This window comes from Haliaeetus leucocephalus, unplaced genomic scaffold (genome assembly GCF_000737465.1).
Source record: "Haliaeetus leucocephalus isolate CR32 unplaced genomic scaffold, Haliaeetus_leucocephalus-4.0 Scaffold240, whole genome shotgun sequence".
In the NCBI taxonomy this organism is placed as follows: Eukaryota; Metazoa; Chordata; class Aves; order Accipitriformes; family Accipitridae; genus Haliaeetus; species Haliaeetus leucocephalus.
In genome coordinates this window covers 12,160,706-12,179,786 of record NW_010972676.1, presented here as the reverse complement: position 1 = coordinate 12,179,786, position 19,081 = coordinate 12,160,706, and the positions used below count along the sequence as shown (strand labels likewise).

At 46.7% G+C, this 19,081-nt stretch overlaps 1 protein-coding gene across 1 annotated transcript; it reads right to left on the bottom strand.

The window, feature by feature from the left end:
* Nucleotides 1-317: 317 nt before the first annotated feature.
* LOC104832310 (D-beta-hydroxybutyrate dehydrogenase, mitochondrial-like) lies at nucleotides 318-19,049 on the bottom strand. The gene is made up of 6 exons (XM_010568437.1): nucleotides 18,852-19,049; nucleotides 18,742-18,792; nucleotides 15,107-15,217; nucleotides 8,408-8,549; nucleotides 4,243-4,395; nucleotides 318-2,555 (listed from the first exon to the last, which is right to left on the bottom strand). Exons 1-6 carry the CDS (start codon nucleotides 19,047-19,049, stop codon nucleotides 2,074-2,076), a joined length of 1,137 nt encoding a protein of 378 aa, XP_010566739.1. The 3' UTR covers nucleotides 318-2,073.
* Nucleotides 19,050-19,081: the final 32 nt, after the last annotated feature.

Sequence of the window (19,081 nt, the reverse complement as noted above, 5' to 3'; positions counted from 1 at the left end):
AAACCACATAAAACACAAACACTGATGGTGTGCATGTTTGCAGAGAGGCTTCTCCAGCTGTCTTCTGCTGATGAAATGGGTCATGCTGCCCATTCCGCTCCAGGCAGTTCTCACTGATCCTCCACAGTCCCACTACCTGCTGAACCACTGTTACCTCCTTAATTACTGAGCCCAGTTAAATCCCAACCTCAGATTCAAAGGGGATGGGAAAACCAATGTAGAAATGAGCACTGGAGACACAGACATGTGCTTTACAAATGTCACGGTTTATTTTTCTCTCTGTGCAAATCAGTGCTACTTAACATTACTATCATTTCACAGTGCAGGGGGCAGAAGTGATTACAATACTGCTTAAGCTGCAGTTCAGTGGGATTGTTCTGGGTCCTGGATCCCAGGCAATCTCCATGTGACGATGATCTGGAATAGAAAAGAACTGCACAGCCAGCATTTCCAATAGTTACTTGTAATACAATCTACCTTCACAGCATCTCCAAGGGAAGCCTGCTTTGCTCCTCAGGCATCACAGCATTCACAGCTGCATGCAGACTCCAAGCATCTACAGCCAGTGGCATATAAAAAGTTTAAGGCACCATTTCCAAGTCAGAGCTAGCAGAGACAGATGAGGAAAGAGCAAATGATAAGCTCTTTTCATAGCCACTTAATCTCACATAGGACAAAACAGAACAAAGTTTAGCAGTGAAAGGGAAAGCTGGTCCCTAGAGCAAGACAATAGGTTCCCAGCCTGGCCAGCAGCACCCACAGTCCACTGGCTGCTTTGCGAGCGGTCACCACTGGGACAGAGGGAATGGGGCATGAAGCCAGGCAGCACCAGCACTTGGAAAAATGACTGAAATCCCTGTATACAGCCAACAGGAAAGACCCGTGGGGATACTGTGCAAAAGTAGCTCATACCAGTCATCAGGAGATTCTCTGAGGAGTCAATCATGTGTGACATGGAAATTTCATTGTGCAATATTAAAAAGAAAATAAACACGTCACTTAAAGCACCCTTCCAGAGCTCATAGTCAGGCCACATTGGCTGCACAGTGTCCCATCACTGTTCAAGTGCGGAGAAGATGAAACCAAAAAACTGATTTGGGAAAGCAAAAGCAGCTCCCTCACCTGCAAGAGGGAGCCTAGCATGGGGCAGTGACATGAGGGAAACAGGGGGACAGCTGGACAGTGTCTGTACCACAGCTGAGTAGTTCAGGCACCAGTGCCTAAGGTAGCAGTCAGAGGAGCCAAATTTGTTTGCTACATCAGATTCAACTGTCCCACAAAACTCATTAGCAGTGGGTGGAGAGGCTACAAGTCCCAGCATCCACAGGGACCAACTGAGGGATGGCTCAGACCTCACTCATTATTAGAAGGGCTTTTCCCTGCCCAGCCTTTCCACAGTTGCTGGCTCTGACACCTCCTGGCCACAGAGCTGGGAGAGAAGAACCCTTTTTTGCAGGGATCTGAGCCCCCGAGTTAGGTAATGAGGCTGTTTAGAGGCAGTGTTGGTGTTTTCCTGAAAAGAGCAGACAGTCACAGCACAGCAGAGCTTCCTAGCAGTATCATGAAAACAATGGAAGGCTGTGACTGACCCATTTTTCAATCAAATGGAAAACTCTGCTTTTGTTTCCCATTTTAGTTTCTCCCCTTGAGACATCTCATAGCAACAGCTTTGCTCTGCTGTTAGCAGCCTGTCCTTGTAAGGAAAAGCAAGAGACCATTAATGAGCCAAATTTATCACTGGGGGAACTCTGCTGACCTAATTACACTAGCCACATATTTGACCCATTATGTTAACCTTCCTCTGCCTCCTCCACAGTTAAAAGGAAAACACCTTTTAACTTTAATCAGGACAGCAGGGAATACAAAGAGCAAGAATTTGAAAAAAAAAAAAAAAGAAAAAAGCCATGTTGTTCTCAGCATCCCACAATACAAGACTTGAAGCCATAACCCAAAGTGAAAGCACATGCATCTACAGGGGAGATGCATCAGCAATGGGTGCAGACACCCCTGACTAAGTCAGCTCTAACCTGTGCATATATATGAGCACTGGACGGATGCCTGAAGGACAGCCATTTACAGAGTGGCTCCAGGGATGTAAAGCCAGTCGGCAATGGCAGTAGGCAGGTGAGTCATGACTTGCAGCCTCACCCACCAGTAGGTCTCCATGGGATTGTAACGGTTGTTTGGGCTTGGGGAAGTGAGTGCATCAGTGATGTCATTCAAGACCAGAGACATGTCCTTCAGGCCACTGTTAATGAAGGACTTCATCAGGGCCACGTGGCGAGTGAAATACTCCCTACCATAGTCCTCCTGCACAGTGTCGCTGGCTCCTCTCCACAGTGCGTCAGCCTGTTTGTCGATGCTGTTTGCTGTCAGGATGCCTGTTGCTGCCACGAAGTTACTCGGCTCAATGAGGATAACTCTGACACCCCAGCGGTACATCTCCTGCCGTAGGCAGTCGGAGAAGGCTGCCACCCCAAACTTGGAAATGCAATAGCAGGAGCGAGATGGACTCGCCATCCGTCCCAACATGCTTGTGATATTCACCACACGGCCTAGAGAGAAAAGAGCAGGGAGAGACGATGGGCCACAGAAGCAGCAGCCAGAACATCCCAGTAAAAAGGTGCCTTGTTGATTTGTAAAATCTGAATCTTGAAGAGGCACCCGAATCCCCTGTCGAGGAGCCTTTCTCTCCTGACCAAGCAAGGCTAGCCCCTGCTCTGACCTCCTCCATGGATGGTACACATACCTGCCTCTGTATTAAAAAGGATTTACAAATCATACAAGACATTCCTCTCCTAATTTCCAAGCAGAAAAGTACCCAGATCTTCTGAGAAGACCAGCTGTGCGCTCTCACATCAGTCTGCCCCACTCCTGCATCTTGCTAGAGAAACGGTCAAGCTCCCAGCTAGCAGTTATGAGTTGGAAAGCACACAACAAACACAGCGTGATGCCATGCAAGCTTTCTGGTTCTTTCTGTAAGCACAACAGCTCATCTGCATCCACTCTGCCTAACACAGCTACATGCTTCTAGACCTGAGCTGGATGGCAGAGAACCAGTAGAGGTTTCTCTGAACCTGCAGCATAAGCAGCACAGCCTGCTCACCCAGCTGGCTGGCCAGGAGTGCCTAGAGTGCTACATGCCTAGGACAAACAGGGAGGAGACTTGATGTGCTGTGGCCTATGGGGCAGTGAAGAGCAATTGTCCTAACTCCCACCAGCAGCCCAGCCCAATTGCAGAGCTCTGGCAGCTTGTCTTAGATCATGCAGTGCCTAGGGGCAGTGACAGCAGTGGTCACTCCTCTGTGGGTGGTTCTGTCCTTCCCCAAGACAAGATGTGTGCAATTACGTTTTCAGATGCACTTACAAACAGGTCCTTGAAATCTCACCAGCTATTTTTACAGTGAGGATTTTTACAGCCATGGAGCATGACACCCTTCTGCAGCTTGAAATTTTAGCTGAGAAACAAGTGGGTGGCTCTGCTCTCTCATTCCACACCTAAGTGCAGCTTGGAGGGACTGTGAGAACCACCTGCTAACCTGATGGGTAAGCTACCTTTTGTAGTGAGATGGGGCTTGTTTAGTGGGTACTTGCTTTCTGGAAATGGTATCTGAGCAATCTTCTCAATATAACCCCTTTCTTTCCTCACAGAACACACAGCTGTGCCAATATTCTCCCACATGTGCTAAAGAAAGCTCTTCAGAGTTCTGCTAATACATATCTTTTTTTTATTTTTAATATAATAGAAAGACTTTTGATAATAATGTTGTCTTGTAAGATACCTAAAATGGCTGTTATTGACTCTCATTTATTCCACCACTACCACTCTGCAATCATCTGTGAATTGAATAACATGAAGGGAAAAGATTCAGTTATCCAAACATAAGTACTTGGTGGACTCTGGAAGCCAGGATTATCTTGTCTGGGCTCCGGTCACTTTTTCTAAAGGTGGCCTGGAGTCCTGGGTCATATCTGCCAGCACTGCACAAAGGTCTCTGATATCCTGGGATGTTTAAGATAGCACCTGCTGTGTAGCTGCCTGGACTGCCCCAAGGGTGGCCTGTACTACCAAATGCTTATACAGCATGTTGAACCCTGCTGCCTAGTTTGTCTGCATGCCTCAGACACCCTCGTTGAACTGCACAGGCATTCCTTGAAGCACAGTCCAAGTCATGATTTTTAGCTACATCTCTTTGCTGTGCTGCAAAAGCTCCAAGTCTTGCTACACTGCCCAGCATGTACCTTTAGCTCTGCGAATGAGGGGCAGAAAAGCCTTTGTCACCCTCACGGTGCCCCACAGGTTGATATCTGCCACCTTCTTGTAGTTGTCTAAACTTGAAAATTCCACCTCTCCAAAGGTTGAGATGCCAGCATTGTTCACCAGGCCCCACAGACCTGCCAATAAACACATGGTTAAAGAGTGGAATGAGGAAGAGTGTCGCAGAGAAGCGGCTGTTCAAAGTAACCCAACCCCTTGACAAAGAACTGGGCGCTTTTGTAGAAAAAAGTTGTAGAGAAAAGCACAGCAAGCAGATGAAATACACTCTTGGTACACCAGAAGTGAAGCCAGTGGGGCTTGTTTGGAGCACCAGGGAGAGTGATGGGGTCACACAAGCATTGCCTCCCTGAATGTCTCCTCTAAGGTCAAATGCTGTCCTGAGGCTTTGTATGGCTGGATCTCGCTGACCCTTTTTTGTGGTTCCTGTTGGTCCCAGGTTTGTATTCACTCAGTGACTTTATCATGGCTTTTGCAATTTGGAGACGGCTGGACTTTCCCTCAATTTAAAAAAAAAAAAAAAAGGAAGGAAAATTATTATCTTGGAGTTCTAAATCCCCTTCACAATTCTGACTCCCTGTTTTGGAGAGTGTGTGGTATTGATCTGCAGGTTCATGGCCCAGTTAACAGCTGCTGTATTTTAGTTCAGGTATTTGGTTTCCCTCAATCCTAACTCCAGCAGAAGATGGCAAACTTACAAACAACCTTTAAAACTACTAGAATTTAAAAATGAACGTCTTTTGTGCCTGCAGTCCTGTCAAAATTAAACTGACTGTGCTTACCAACAGCTTCTGCACTGAGCCCCTTACATGTCCAGGACTTAGCACATCACTGAGGACTTGACCCTTTGAAGCAATTACTGCAGGAGTCTCGGCGGCAAACATTCGTAGGACTGAGTCCATACTTTGTGAATTTGTTGAAGCATAGGACTATGCAGCCATAAACTGCAGGAGGAACAAACAGAAGAGCTGAAACAAGGTAACAGAGTTGTTCCTCATTAGATGTCCTGCCATACCCCATGGTTATTTTTCACTGTGTAAGTACCCAGTTGGAGTTGGGGCCCCTTTCAACTCCCTCGCCTTCCTCTTACCACCAAGAACACACACGGGGCTAAGGAGAAGTATTTACATCCAGGGAGCTCTGACATTGCTATCAAAAGCACCCACGTCATGCCACCCTGTTGATAAAACTTATCAAGCTCTTTCTCTAAACTCTTTGGGCTGTTTGCCCTCCCTCTGCTCCATAGCTTCCCTGCCCTGATGTATGAGTCTTGTAATAATTTCCAACCTATATTTATTCATGGTTGGATAGTAACCATGTATTGTACCAAACACAGGCCCCTAAGCAAATTGCAATATTCTACCATTGCCCAATAAATACCAATGGAATTTATACTCCTGGTGCATTTAAAAACACCAACACACCGTTGCTAGACTGGCTCTCTACTCACACCAGCCCTAGTAACCCTGCCCCGTTCCCAGCTAAGTTCATCTTTCCTGAAGGCTGTTGACCAGCCATGTATAGCAGACCAGAGACATCCTGCCCTGTGATAACAGTGCATTAACCATTCCCTCATGGTCTGTCCCAGAATGGATTTGCCTATTATAGCTGCCACCATTCCCGCATCTCACAACTCTCACACAGTGATCCCAACACCCCTTTTGCCCTGCACACCTGTCTCAGACAGACAGTGGTGAACATTGCTCCAGTTCACTGGCCTGCAGCTCTATCCTCCTGCAGAACAACCCTTTCCTGACCCCCACCAGGCCACTGGAATAATGGCTAAACCATGCCCTGCAGCAAAAGCCAAGAAAACATCTTGCTCACCTATCCTTACTTCTGTTTTTATTAATTCAAGTTTCTAAATGCTGCAGTCAGGTAGTTCTACTCCTCCTCTGCCCAAGATCCCCTGCCTGTCACTTCTGCGCTTACTGAAGCTGCCAGCTTTAATGAATCAAGATAACTCTGAAATTCACACTCAACTGGCAGCCAGCACAGCATCTCAGCCTCAGTGGGGTCCCCTGTGCTGCTGCAAAGGTGGCTCTAATCGCCAGCAGAAGGACCAACCAAGGAAACAGGGCATCTGATGGTGTAATTTCACCAGTAACATGAAGCTATGCAAAGCAAATTTGAAAGGGATTTACCAAAGACCACAAAAGACTTAAACTGTCAGTCCCAAACTAACCTCTACAGAGTATTCCTGATCCTAAATTTCTCTACAACAACTTCCCATTTCTTGGGTTACGAGGTTAGATTCAGGGATGTTTATGAACACATTATTTCCAATCATTCATTCTTGGAATTTCATTGCTCACTGATCGGGTCAGTTACACACAGAACAAAGTGCTGATAGGTACCTGGTCACGGGCTGTTTGTTTGCTGGACAGCGGTGTGTTTATTGAGAACAGCCTTATCACTATTATTTGTTTAGTGTCAACAGTACAGTGGGAACTGCTTGAAAACAAACAGGGGCACTCCTATCGAAATGAGTTTAGCCTTATGTACACAGCACAGGGAGAAGAGGTATAAATGTGCAGTGCAAGAACTGTTCTGCACTAGCTCCTCTGGAGCCACACTCAGTGTGCAATAAGCACCTCTGTGCAAGGCTCCTCAGTCTCAATAGCCTCTACTTTCCCGCATTATTTACTGAGTACTATTTAATCACAAGCCCCAAACCTCGGTCACACTGATGTACCTAAAAAGAAGCCTTTGCTGCTTTGCACACTGTGCTGGAGCAAACAACTACAGAATAAGGCTCAAGAGCAGGAGGAACCAGTCCAACTTGCTGATCAAGGATGCAAGACTTCTCTGTCCCTGCTACACACACGGTTTTGCAAACACTGCTGCATTTATAGAAGCAACAGAGCTGCTCCCTTACAAGCTTTCACTCAGTGGAAAATGGCTCTGTGCCACCACTGCTGTTGCTGGGCTCTTCAGGAAAGGCTTGAGAAGCTGTGAAATGTGATGAGGGCTGGGCGATTATGTAGGAAGAAAAATCATGCAGAGAGAACATGTGTGGGATCAGAGCTTGTACGTAACTCTGTCGCACTTCATATGCTTGTTTTAGGAGGAAGGGTGTGCTCATGTAATTTGCATGAAGATTAGATCTATTGTTATTTACTAGCTTTATACTTGCTGTGAACAAAGACAGGCCCATGACAGTCTCATCCAAGCTTCAAGAGGAGCAACCACCCTCCAGCCAGACAACCCTTAAGTCCTGGAGCCACAGATGTGAAACTTCAGTCCACCCTCAACCTGGGTCTACAGCTGTCCAGCTTGCTACTTGCACAGAGGCTGCAGAGAAACCTACAGAGGGCAAGAAGCCTCACAGCCTCACCACATGGGAAGAGGTTAGGTGGTGTCACACCAGGCTCCGACTGTAAGCTCACATCCCACTGTCAAACCACTGCCAAGAAGGAAAGAAGCATGCAGAAGAGACTCCTATCTTCTTTCACGTGCTCTTAGGATCCATGAGTTGGACTTGCACTTAAGGTGGCATGTGGGTTAAGGTGGTCTATGCGAAGCCCACCCTGGATCCTGCCTCACATCACCTCTGGGATGTTGCATGGCAAACTGAAAGCATGGATTGACCTGGCTGAAGAATAATCCAGGTTTGGGGGCAGGTCAGTTTTGTGCTCCAGCTCAGCACTCAGTTACACAAACAGGTTGTACCAGCACAGCAGAGGGGACAGCAGTAAGCAGCCAGGGCCCGTCACCTCTTTACTAGCAGGGTCGCTACAGAAAGGTCTGTGTGAGCCAGGCTGCAGCAGGAGCACCAGGAGAGGATCAGGCTCCGGCCATCCTATGCCCTTCACAGACACTACAGGAGAAAAACACAGGCTCTTGTGGGCTTGCTGCCACTTATCACTTTTTACGGGATGTAGAGTTAGAGCCTAATCCTCCAGCCAGTCTTAGTCTCTTTCCATGTGGCTGGCACATCAACAGCAAGACAATTCTCCTCAATTCTCCTCATAGCACTGCCTGATTGCCAGCCACACACTATCACAGGCCTCCAGGCTTGTTAACCCTCTTTTGGTGGTGCAGAGAGGGCCAAGAGCATGGCCTGCTCTGTAGGAGGGATTCTGTGAGCAAAGAGCCAGCTCTGCTGGAAATACAAAGATCCCCACATACCTTCCTCTGGCTCCTTCAGGGTCCTCTTCACAAAATCCACAGCCTGAGCCACCTCCTGGTCACTGCAGACATCCATCTGTAGCACTTTCATGCGATCTGACTTCATGTTCTTCAGCTCCCTGGCTCCGTCTCCATTCTCGTCCTGTTCAGCAGCAAAGAAAGATGTCCCGCTAAGATGGACAAGGAACAGTAATGCAGCTTGGGGCCAGGCACGTTCACATGGACAGGAAATAGAATCTATTGAAATTGCACACAGAAGTGTAAACCTGGTGCACAAATAAGCACACGAGCCACACAAACCAGTATGCAACCCACAGCCATCTTCCTATTCCCTCCAGCACAGCTCCTATATCTGCATCAGTGACCCACTGCTCTGAAGGGCCACAAAGCCCCGGCTATTAGCTCCTTGCATGAAGGGTTTCACATCTGTAACACTGAAATACTGTGCCAGCCTGGGATAACCGTGGGTGACTCTCCACTGCCTCAGTCTCCATACTCCGCAGGTAACATAGCAAACACTTCTACAGAAAACAGAATCAGATTTTCCAGGCTTAAAAATGAAAGGCTAATTAGGCACTGTACTCACATCATCCCAAAATATCGCCTGGCTTCTAATGAAATAGTATTGTCAGACCATTTTGAAAACAAGACAGCACGGACACCTTTGGCATGCCTAACAGCAAATAGTCTGACACTACAAGATACAGTAGGAAACATTTACAGCTGAACCTATATAATAATATTTTGCTCTTGCTACACAGCGGAACAGCATGCACAGGAATACATGTACAGTGGAGGTCTGCCACACAACGACAAGATTACAGACATAAGGCATGAAAGGAGGAGATTCTGGCTGAGGAAGCAAGAACAAGTTTTTCGTTTTGTTTTTCTTCCACACTATAGGTAGTAAGAACACGATGGCTCTGCTTTCCTTTCCACCCTTTTCCTTTCTTCCCCCCCCTCCCTGCTATCATTAGAGATTCTGTTACTATTGTGGGGGGTTTTCTGTAGTCAAACATAAACACAGCTCAAATTCCAAATTTTACCTGGTTACTTCCAGACAAGATTGCTGCCTAAGCCTTACAGCCTTGTTCAGGTGGTAAATAACAAATAAAAGTGAAAAGAGCACAGATTTGCCATGCAGTTCCACAGCAGGCTCAAGATTTAATTCACCAAACTACTCCCTGAATCACAGGCTCTGCCCCCTTAGGGAGGAAGAAGTTATGAATTAGTGAGTCACCATGCCTGGCTGCCACTCTTCCTTTAGCACTTGATACCAACTCCCACAGCCCAAGGGCAAACAAGGTGAGCAACCCTCCCACAGTCACCTGCTCAGCTGCCTCTGTAGCCAGGCTGATGTAAAGAACATGTAACCACTTAGTTTTTCTATACATATCTCAAGCTATTTAATTAATATAGTATACAACATTTTACCTCCACCTTCAGCCCAGTGAACAATGACATGTAATGAAGGAAAAGAATTGAAATGTTCATCACAGCCATGAGCAAAACAAGGTAGTTCTCTTAAAAATCAATATATAGTTACACCAGCATTATGACAATAGTAGGAATGAGGTGCTGGCCCCATGGCTGCATATCATTTCACCACTGACTTATTTCCAGGTATCACAAAAACAGCAAATAAAGACTTGAAGCTTTTCTAATGCACATCAAACACAGTGACATGCTGTGTCTAGCCCTCTTATCTAGCCACAAAAAGAATCTCTGAAAGTGGCGTTACAAGTAGTTAATAACATAGTCACCAAAACACTATATTCCCTTTGAAACAGGTGAGGGTTGTGCAATGCCTCACTATATTTCTGGCAGATGCTCTTGCATCTGACCGAGTCATACAAAGCAACTTTCAGCTGCTTAACAGTGACTAAAGTGGAGCTAATTCAGCTTGTAAAGAGAGAGATTTACTGTATCTGTATAGAAACAAAAACTTAACTATATCTGTACTCAAGTACCAGTTGTCATTTCAGAGCACTGAAAACACTTTTCCCTCATGTTTTTTAATCTTTCAAAATCCTCATAAACTATGTAAGAAATATTTCCACTGTTTTTTTGAGAAACAAAGTCATAGGCCAGCAACTTAAAATTCCAGTATAAATGGTTTGTATTATTCATATTGATACGAATTTTCCCCGATCATCAATGCAACTCAATCTGCAAAGTTACCTTCCCAGCTTCAATTTATTCACTGTAGACAAAACATATTGATTTTGGAAGACTGACTTCCACATGCAATATCAACTGGAACCACTTTTCACAGTTGCAGACACCACCTCAGCCACTATCTAACTGCAAAACAAATTGCTTAACTCTTATGCCCAGAAAACCTCTTCACAAATGAAGCAGCCGTGTATTTTCATAGAAAGAAGTGAACATCATCTTATGTTCTGTGGTCTTCAGGGGCTGTAAGCATGTTCCCTGTTCAGATACCCACATGGTACTTCCTCCTTGTTTTTTAAATGGTCGATTTGCTGGCTGGGAAAATACCTGGAGGCATTCCCATGGCAGCAGCCAGACTGTCCTCTCTGGGATGGCCTTCATGGCCTTGGGACTCACCAGCAGGAGCCATGCAGCAGTGTGAGTCAAGAGAGGTCCTGGCAGCAATGGTCCAACTGCTCCTGCAAAACCTCTCTCCCCCTCCCTTTGCTACCACTTTTTTTTTTTGTCTGATCTTTGTCCTCTCAAGAGACTCTCCCAGCTTCCTTTTCCCAGTTTCATCAGCATTGAAAGCTGCCCTGCTCCAGCCCAGCCTGCTGCCCAAGTACTCCAGAGAGGCCCTCAGTGGGACTTTGCTGTTTCCTCCCAGCTATCTCACTTCCCCCGGTTATCCTGCCCTCGCAGCCCTGCGTGGCTCTGGCTGCCCACCCCACCCTCTGCCTAGCAGGGGCTGCTTCTGGGCAGGGAGCCCAACAGCCACACGAGCCCTCTCCACCGAGCAGAGGAGCTTTGCTCCAGCTTTCGGCTGCCCCCCCCTTCCTTGCTCCACTCCCCTGCTCTGGTTCGGAGGATCCCAATGCAGCTGGTGCTGAAGGACAGGCAGGTCACACAGGGACTTGTTAGCAAAGAGCTCTCCTATAATGGACCGAGCCACAGCTTCTTTCCAGGGAAGTTCGTGGGATGCAGGATTAGGTCCTGGCAAGCACTTGGGCACCTGCAGTGAGATGTCAGTGGGAATCAGGAAGCCATGAACACAATGCTGAACACCCGTGGATCTGGCTGGTTTACTCTATCTGCACCAGTTCCCCCCAACCCCGCTGCTGCCTATCCACCCGCTCCCTTCCTGTGCTTCCTGGGCAGAACACGTCACATCATACTCATCATTACTGGGTTCCACCCAATTGATTTCAGGCTCCATCCTATCTACCAGGATCATTTTGAACCCTATTCCCCAAATGGCCTGCAATCCTCCCTGCTTGGCACCATGCACATTTCTTTCCAAGTGAACTCTCTATTCCAGGGGCCACTTCCAAGAAAATTTCCCTGGGACTGAAAAGCAGTCACAGGCTTAGAGCACAAGTTTGCTCATGAGACCATCATGAGGGCCTGTGTCAAAACCCTTATTCAGGATGCATTTATTCCTTCCCCTTTAACCACTCTGCTGCTTAGCCAGAATGAGATTAGACTGATACGGCACAGTCTGTTCCATGTAAACTTATACAGTGTCTATCAGGCTATGATCTAGACATTTGTAAAATTGACATATCAGCGTGTTGCAATTTCATCTAGCGCACCGAAGGCGAGCTGCCTGGCTGTCAGTTCCAGAGGTCTGTCTCCTTTGGGAAGGGATGTACAATATCTGCCCTCTTCCAGCCTTCTGGAAATCCCCCGGCCTCCAAGTGCTCCTGAAAATATCGCCCATGGGGCAGAAATCACAATGGCTCATCCTTTAAATGCTCTTCAGTACATTTATGTCAGGCCTGGTGAACTTGAACATACCCATTTATGTAAACATTCCCTGTTCCTTCTCTTTTCTTGCCTGCAGTCCTCACGAAAACTGCTGGCAGTAGGCATCTGAAAACAATTTATGCTTTTTTTTCAGTAAGATCAAAGAAAATAAGACAATGATTATTTCAACTTTTTCTGTACTTTCTACTTCTCAGGTTATTTTGTAATCAATTTCTGTGTGTCTTTCCATCTTAACCCTAATATATTAACAGAAACTTTCTCTGTGGACTCACATGTCCTTGCTAAATGAAATCCCTTTTGCACTTGATCCTCTCCAGTTCTATCCCAGCCTGCCTGCAGTATTCTTGTTATTCCTGTAACTTTATTTTTGACTGTCTGATCCTTAAGAAGCTCCTGATGCACCTGACAGTGTACCATCTTGTATTTAATGCAAGAGCTTTCAGTGGTGGTTAGTACATCAGGGATCCTTTAATTCTCTGTATAAAAGCATGCAAGTAAGTGATGATGGTGTAACTATGTGTGAACTAATAGCCTGGCATCTGCTCTATGACAACTGTCCCCATACCTGCTCTGACCCTGCAGTGAACCTACAGCAGCTCATGCTTCTCTCTTGACAGGGTAAGTTTCCTTGCATTTGTCATGAGCAGTTAATGCACATTGCCAGTTACCATAGGGTAGCTGCATCCTTAGCCACACTGCCTGTGCACTCCTTCACTTATCAGCAATAATCACTTATATGCTCATACTTTGTTCTCCACAAGTGATCTGACCTAACAGCTCCCTGCCTTCACTGGTGTTTCCTGCTTCTTTTGGATCCATCATCCTTTTCTGTAGTCACTATATGCTTCCTTTTCTCGGAGCAGTCAGCTCTAGATTTATAACCATTTTCATCCCATGTCCATTACTACCATTAGGATTTCAGTAAGCTCCTGCTCATCAAATTCTAAATTCCCAGGCTATTATCTCCCTCAACCATCTAAAACACGAGGCTGTTCAACATGAGGATGCTGGCTGTCCCAAGAATGGTAGAAAGCATTTGGCTGTAACATTTTTGCAACAGCTATCCAGATAACTGTGTTACCACCAGACTCTATTCTTCAGATGCACCTAACAGCAGATAAGACAACACTAACAACCTGGGGGGAAGAAACCACAAGTAAAATCCTGGGGCTCTGCGTCTGGGTCTCCTAAAAATTTATTAGCACACAGAACAAGAAAAAAAAGTCACATTCTCCCACTCTACCCCTTCATGGTCAAGTGCTCAGTTAATCTCCTGAAAGTCACCTGCAGATCAACTATGACTGCTGATGCATTTTCCACTTCCACACAGAGTACAAGTATGGAACCACAAAAGTTTTGGCTCCGAGTAAGAAGTTGCTGAGCCAGATCAGAGGGGATGCTGAGAGCTGCCCAACCATTCTGGGACAGGTAATATAATCTGTGATTGAAAAGTAATATATAGTTTTTTCATCAATAATACAAGCAAGCAGGGCTCACTTCAGGAGCATTTAGTTTCTTCACATGGCTCCAAATAGAGTCTGGCCCCCTCTGCTCAGCACTAGCGTGCTGCCTTCTGAACAGCCTCTCAGACCACCCTATCTCCCCTCTCCTTTCTATTCCCTACACCTGCTGCTCCTGCAAAGTGAGTGCCTGACTTGCTATCACCACAGAGACAAGCATCCCAAAGCAGCATATGACATGATTACTGAAGGATTTACAGAGCCTCCACATGGAAATTTCCAAATAGTGGCAATTTTCCAATAGGACTCTCTTGCTCTCAAGTTACACAATATGTCAGCTGATAATAACCTTCCCTTCTGGTGTGGTGGAAGAACGTAACCTCCGCTGAGATCACACAGGCAATGAGGCCCACCTTTTTTTGTTTGTTCTCCACACTACTCAAGAATCTGTAGTCATCACTCACTGAGCACCTATGCCGAAATGGCCATCTTCAAATGGAGAAACAAGTGGGTATGAACTGATTTTGAACAATTCAGGTCAGAAATTACATGAGTTTTGACTATCAAAACAGCAAAAAAGCATTGTAAGAGTAAACCCCAGCTGAGCTGGAAGTGGAGCTGGCCCAGTTTATAAAGAGGATTACACAACACTGTTACCTGCAAGAGCAGGGACTGGGGTGATGGATCTGCAACCCCTTCTGATTCAGTGTGCCTAAACTGATCTCTTACAACAAGTGATGCCATCTGCCAAACACAGGTGACAGAGGGTGAGACCTACAGATATCAGAAAGGTACATTAAATTTGTTTATTCAGCTATCCAGAAACTGAATAGCTTCTACAGAAGCTGTACAAGTGCAGTTAGAAGACACTTTGGAAACAGAACCTCAACAAGGCAGGAGAGGCAGCTTGGAGATGTTTGAGGAAAGTGTCCCCAAAGGAAAGCGACAAAACAAAGGACAGCAACAGAGATGCCAGGGAAGACAAAAAGCCACAGTGCCACAGTAATCCTGGACTATCAGATTTATTCAGTATGTTGCGGTATTGCTGAGAGGCTTCCAGCAGTGAACAGTGCACTACTGTGCAAGGTGCTGTACAGACATGCAGTTGACAGACAGTCTCTGCCCTAAAGAGCTCAGAATTACAGGAATGACAAGATGCAACAGGCAGATGAAGCAATGGAAGATGTAACGATCCCTGCCCACTGCACTTCCCTCAGGTCTTGGACTAGGGTAAATGAAGGCTGCAGATGAAGATGCTGTCGCTTGAGAAGCATTTTCCTCCAATCGGAGAAGAATTTTGATCAATATTACTACTCACCATAAGCAAGCATCCAGCAAAAACAGTAAATCCCTTTGCGTGAAGTCGTTTTGCCAAGGCATGTCCAAAACCTTTGTCGCAGCCTGTTATTAGCACTGCCTTCCCTTCAGCCTGTGTGGGGAAAGGCAGTAATACGGTATCAGATATTGCAATGCTGCATGCACCACCAACACCTAGCAACACAGCACAGGAGCAGCTTGCAGCCCTGCAGCCAGGGCCAGCCAGTGTTTAGGATGTACGATTCCAGCTGAAAGTCACAGTGGCCATGTACCTGTCTGCACATTAACCTGACCGCAGCCTAAACCCAGCAATTTCAGTGGAGCTTCTGCTGGGTCAACCAGCGTAAATTAGGTGACAAGATTCCTGTATAGAAACACAACCAGCTCCCAACTACTGCGAAACCCTAAATTTATTCAATTGCTGGTCTGTAATGATTTGTGTTGCCTTGATACCTGAGCTAGAACAGTAACGCTTTCTTTCAAGGATCAGTGGCCAAAGCAGAACAGAAACATTTCAAAAGAAGTTAGTGATCTTCCAGCTCACAAGCATTGTAGAAAAAGCAGCATAGAAAACATCCAAATGATAGTATGTCACCAGCTTGACCTGTACAGCAGCTCTTTTAACTGCAGAGTGACTCTCTATTGTCTGTTCCCCACCTACTCCCACTCTATGCGGTACTTTCCATGCTGTATTTTAGCACGGAGGAATGTGACTACAGGTTAGGGTTTCCTTCTGAAACACTGCAGTCTTAACAGGAACAACTTATCAAATCCTGCAGTTCTCTCCTACATTATTATTATCTTTTGACTGACAGAGACATTGAGAGAGAAGATTTGATACTCCATCTGGTATGACACAACAGGCTTGTGACAGATCTGAAAACAGAATACCAAACCCTGAAGAGAAGTCTGTAGCGAAACACTGCCCATTCACCCTCTTTCTTTGCTTGAAAGCCATCTCTCCCCTGCTCTCCTCACCACAGCTGTGCAGCAATGAACTCCTAATGCTTAACCCAACTAGCAGGCACCCAGCTGCAGTGCTGCACACTGCTCCAAACTGAAACCATATCTGTGAGGCAATAACGCCATATAGTAATAAAGATCTAGAGAATGCAATAAGGAAGTGAGGTCACTTCCATCTCTGTGGAGATATCTGCAACTAATACTCCCTGTTCCTGTATTAACAATAGCTGGAATATGAACATTTGTATTTTATACTACTTACGTATGAATTGCACTGGCTTGTCCAGCCACTTTTTCCAGACAGAAATGGGGCAATCACCAATGCTCTCTGGTCTCGTTTTGCTGACACGCACGGTAGGGAAATGGCAACAAGGAATAATTGCAGGGTGATAGTGATCAGAGCATTACTGTACAAACACAAGATGACTCTAAGCAGAGAGCAACAGGCAAATAAGCTACACCCTGTCCTGTCCTATAACTCATGTTGAAGTTATTGCTTTCAAAGGGGAGTCATGATCTGAAGTTGAAATGAGAACTGATCAAAAGTCTATCCTGCATTTATCATACAAACACTCACATTAACACTGATTCCTACACTCAAAGAGCACCCAGCTACAGACTAGCTCTACTAAAGCTCTGAAGGCAGCTACAGGACAAAAGATAAGTGAGAATTAAATATACAGTGCTCAGTCTTAATTTAATTTACAGTGACACCAATCCAAGAAAGATGAGGATCAAGTAAGAACCAGATCACAGAATTTGCCATGGTTACCTCCCACAATAATTCAGCAAGCTGGCCCATAGAAAAGAAAGATTTGACTTTTTTTCTCTGCCTCACCTCCCTAGACCCTTTGCCTCTATATCCTGAAGACAGAGGACTTCCCAAAAGAGCAGGAACTGCACAGGAGATAAGGACTTGCAATCACTTCCAGAACCCACGGCAGGCAAAGAAGCTACCCCATCCTCAACCATCATTAGCTCCTTCATCAGCCAGTCTGATAAGGACAGAGCTCAGCTGCAGGAAATAAAAGCAAACGGCTGGGCTGCCTTCCTGTGTGCATCTAGTTTTAGCTCTCAGCAGCTGGTTTGCCTTCTCTGGTTAAAAAAAATCCCACCAAAATGTAGACAGAAAGGAGGAGGTTTAAAAATCCTCTCAGCTGTCTATAATGGGGAGAAAAATGAGGAACAACTTACAATATGAGAAAGTTCCTGTGATTATTTGCTAACTATTTGCTATCGCCCTAATTGCTGGTAATAAAACATGTGACTACAGCAGCATGGTTCACAACAGACTGAGTCCCCAGCAGCGCTAAGCATGCAAAAACCCAAGGTATGTATCAGATCTCACATCTGTAGCTGCCCCCATCTTTGTGCCATGCCTGGTCGACAAAGAGCTCCCAGGGACGAGAACAGGGAGCAACCCCATTCCCAGCCAAAAAGATCCTATTCCCAAAAATCCTCCGAACAGGGAAAAGCCTGATCTTCCTTATCTTTCGGAAGTCCCAAGATTAAGGCCTAATGGGCCTCATTCCCAGAGTCTGATAAGGTCAGTCTGCAGCTTAGAGTTTGCCGAGACAGGCAGAGAGGACTAGCTATCACCTCTCTAGCAGGCAGCACGGTGACCTTCATAATCGTTCTGAGGAATTTCAGGTGCCTCACTCACTAACAGTCACACCGTGCTCCCAGGAAATACTGCACAGGAGAGGCACTCGCGTACAGTGCTGCCAGGGCACATGAGACCTGCTAAGGGTGCAGAGTAACTTCTTGTTCTGGAGGTGCTGTTGTGGGATCTGGGCAGGGTAATGCTGCCTGTATCCTTGCTGTGTGATCCACAGCACTGTAATACACCTTCCACACGGTTCAAACAACCCCAGTGAGGCAGCCCAATTTCAACCTGCAGCCAGCTCAGGCACACACGCCTCACTAGTTTCCTTGCTGGGATACGATCGCTTTGTTAAATAGTAGAATTTATTTTACTCATGCAGGTGATCTTTCAAAATTATACACATTTATTGGAAAAGAGGGTAAGGAAAGTGAAGCTACCTTGTCAGCCTCAGTCTCTCTGGACAATGAGGGAACCCACCATGCTTGCCTAGACTTTATCTTCTTCTACTGCGTCGCTTGTTTCCTGGATCCTGTTCCCTTTTATGCCCTCCCCGGCCATCTGCTTGTTATTAAACAGATTAATTTGAAGATGAGAGCAGTTACACAGTAAACTTTGGTTGTTCCCTTGCTTCCAGAGTCAGGAAGTTGAGGTTTTCAATACCAGGAAAGGGAACTGAAAATATTCACTAAAGGGGAGGTATTTTCTCAGGTGGGACAGGGATGGGGACTGTAAGAGGAGCAGAGCACATGGAAGAAGAGTGAAATGGGAGGCTGCAAACTGGCCAAAGCTGTTATCTGGCCGTTTCAGAGGGGCAGGACGGGGCTGGAGGCGCGGAGGCAGAAACGGGTTCACTTGCAGGTTCTCCCCGGTGCCTGCAGGAGGGCCGTCTGGAGCATAAGCAAGAGCTAAGTCAACTCCAATCCAGTTAGAGAACCCCAGACATTTCGTGTGTTTTTTAAAAAACGTGTAAAAGAGACTGGCTATGCAATTCTGCTCCATTCGCAGGGCCGTTTTTCCTCCCTCATGCTCATTTCCAAATAGAGAGTACTGGAACAAAATCCACGCACCCACTGCTTCACGAAGCCCCTGAAGTAGCAGGGGGTTCCGCAGCAGCGGGGGGGTCAGGCCGGCGGCCGGCAGCCGCACCGCGGCCCCGGCCGAGCCCCCTGCGAGGGGCCGGCAGCCCGCCCGAGGCTCTTCGCAGCTCGGCGTCCCGCCTCCCCTCGCAGTGCCCGCGCTCAGCCTCCACCGGCCCAGCCGACCGATAGGGCGGCGCCGTTGCGGCTGCCTGCAACTGCCGCGGGCGCGACGCCTCAGCCCCGGCCCGGTTAAACGGCAGCCGGCGGCAGAGGCGGGCTCGAAGGCGCGGCGCCATTTTGGGCCCGGGGGGGGGGAGCGCCTCCGGAG

Coding starts and splice junctions, on each gene's coding strand:
- LOC104832310 (XM_010568437.1), bottom strand. CDS start 19,049: ATGGCGCCGCGCCTTCGAGCCCGCCTCTGCCGCCGGCTGCCGTTTAAC. Junction 15,218..18,741: donor GGGGCTTCGTGAAGCAGTGG/GTGCGTGGATTT, acceptor TTCCCCACACAG/GCTGAAGGGAAGGCAGTGCT. Junction 4,396..8,407: donor CCTGAAGGAGCCAGAGGAAG/GTATGTGGGGAT, acceptor GTTTATTGGCAG/GTCTGTGGGGCCTGGTGAAC.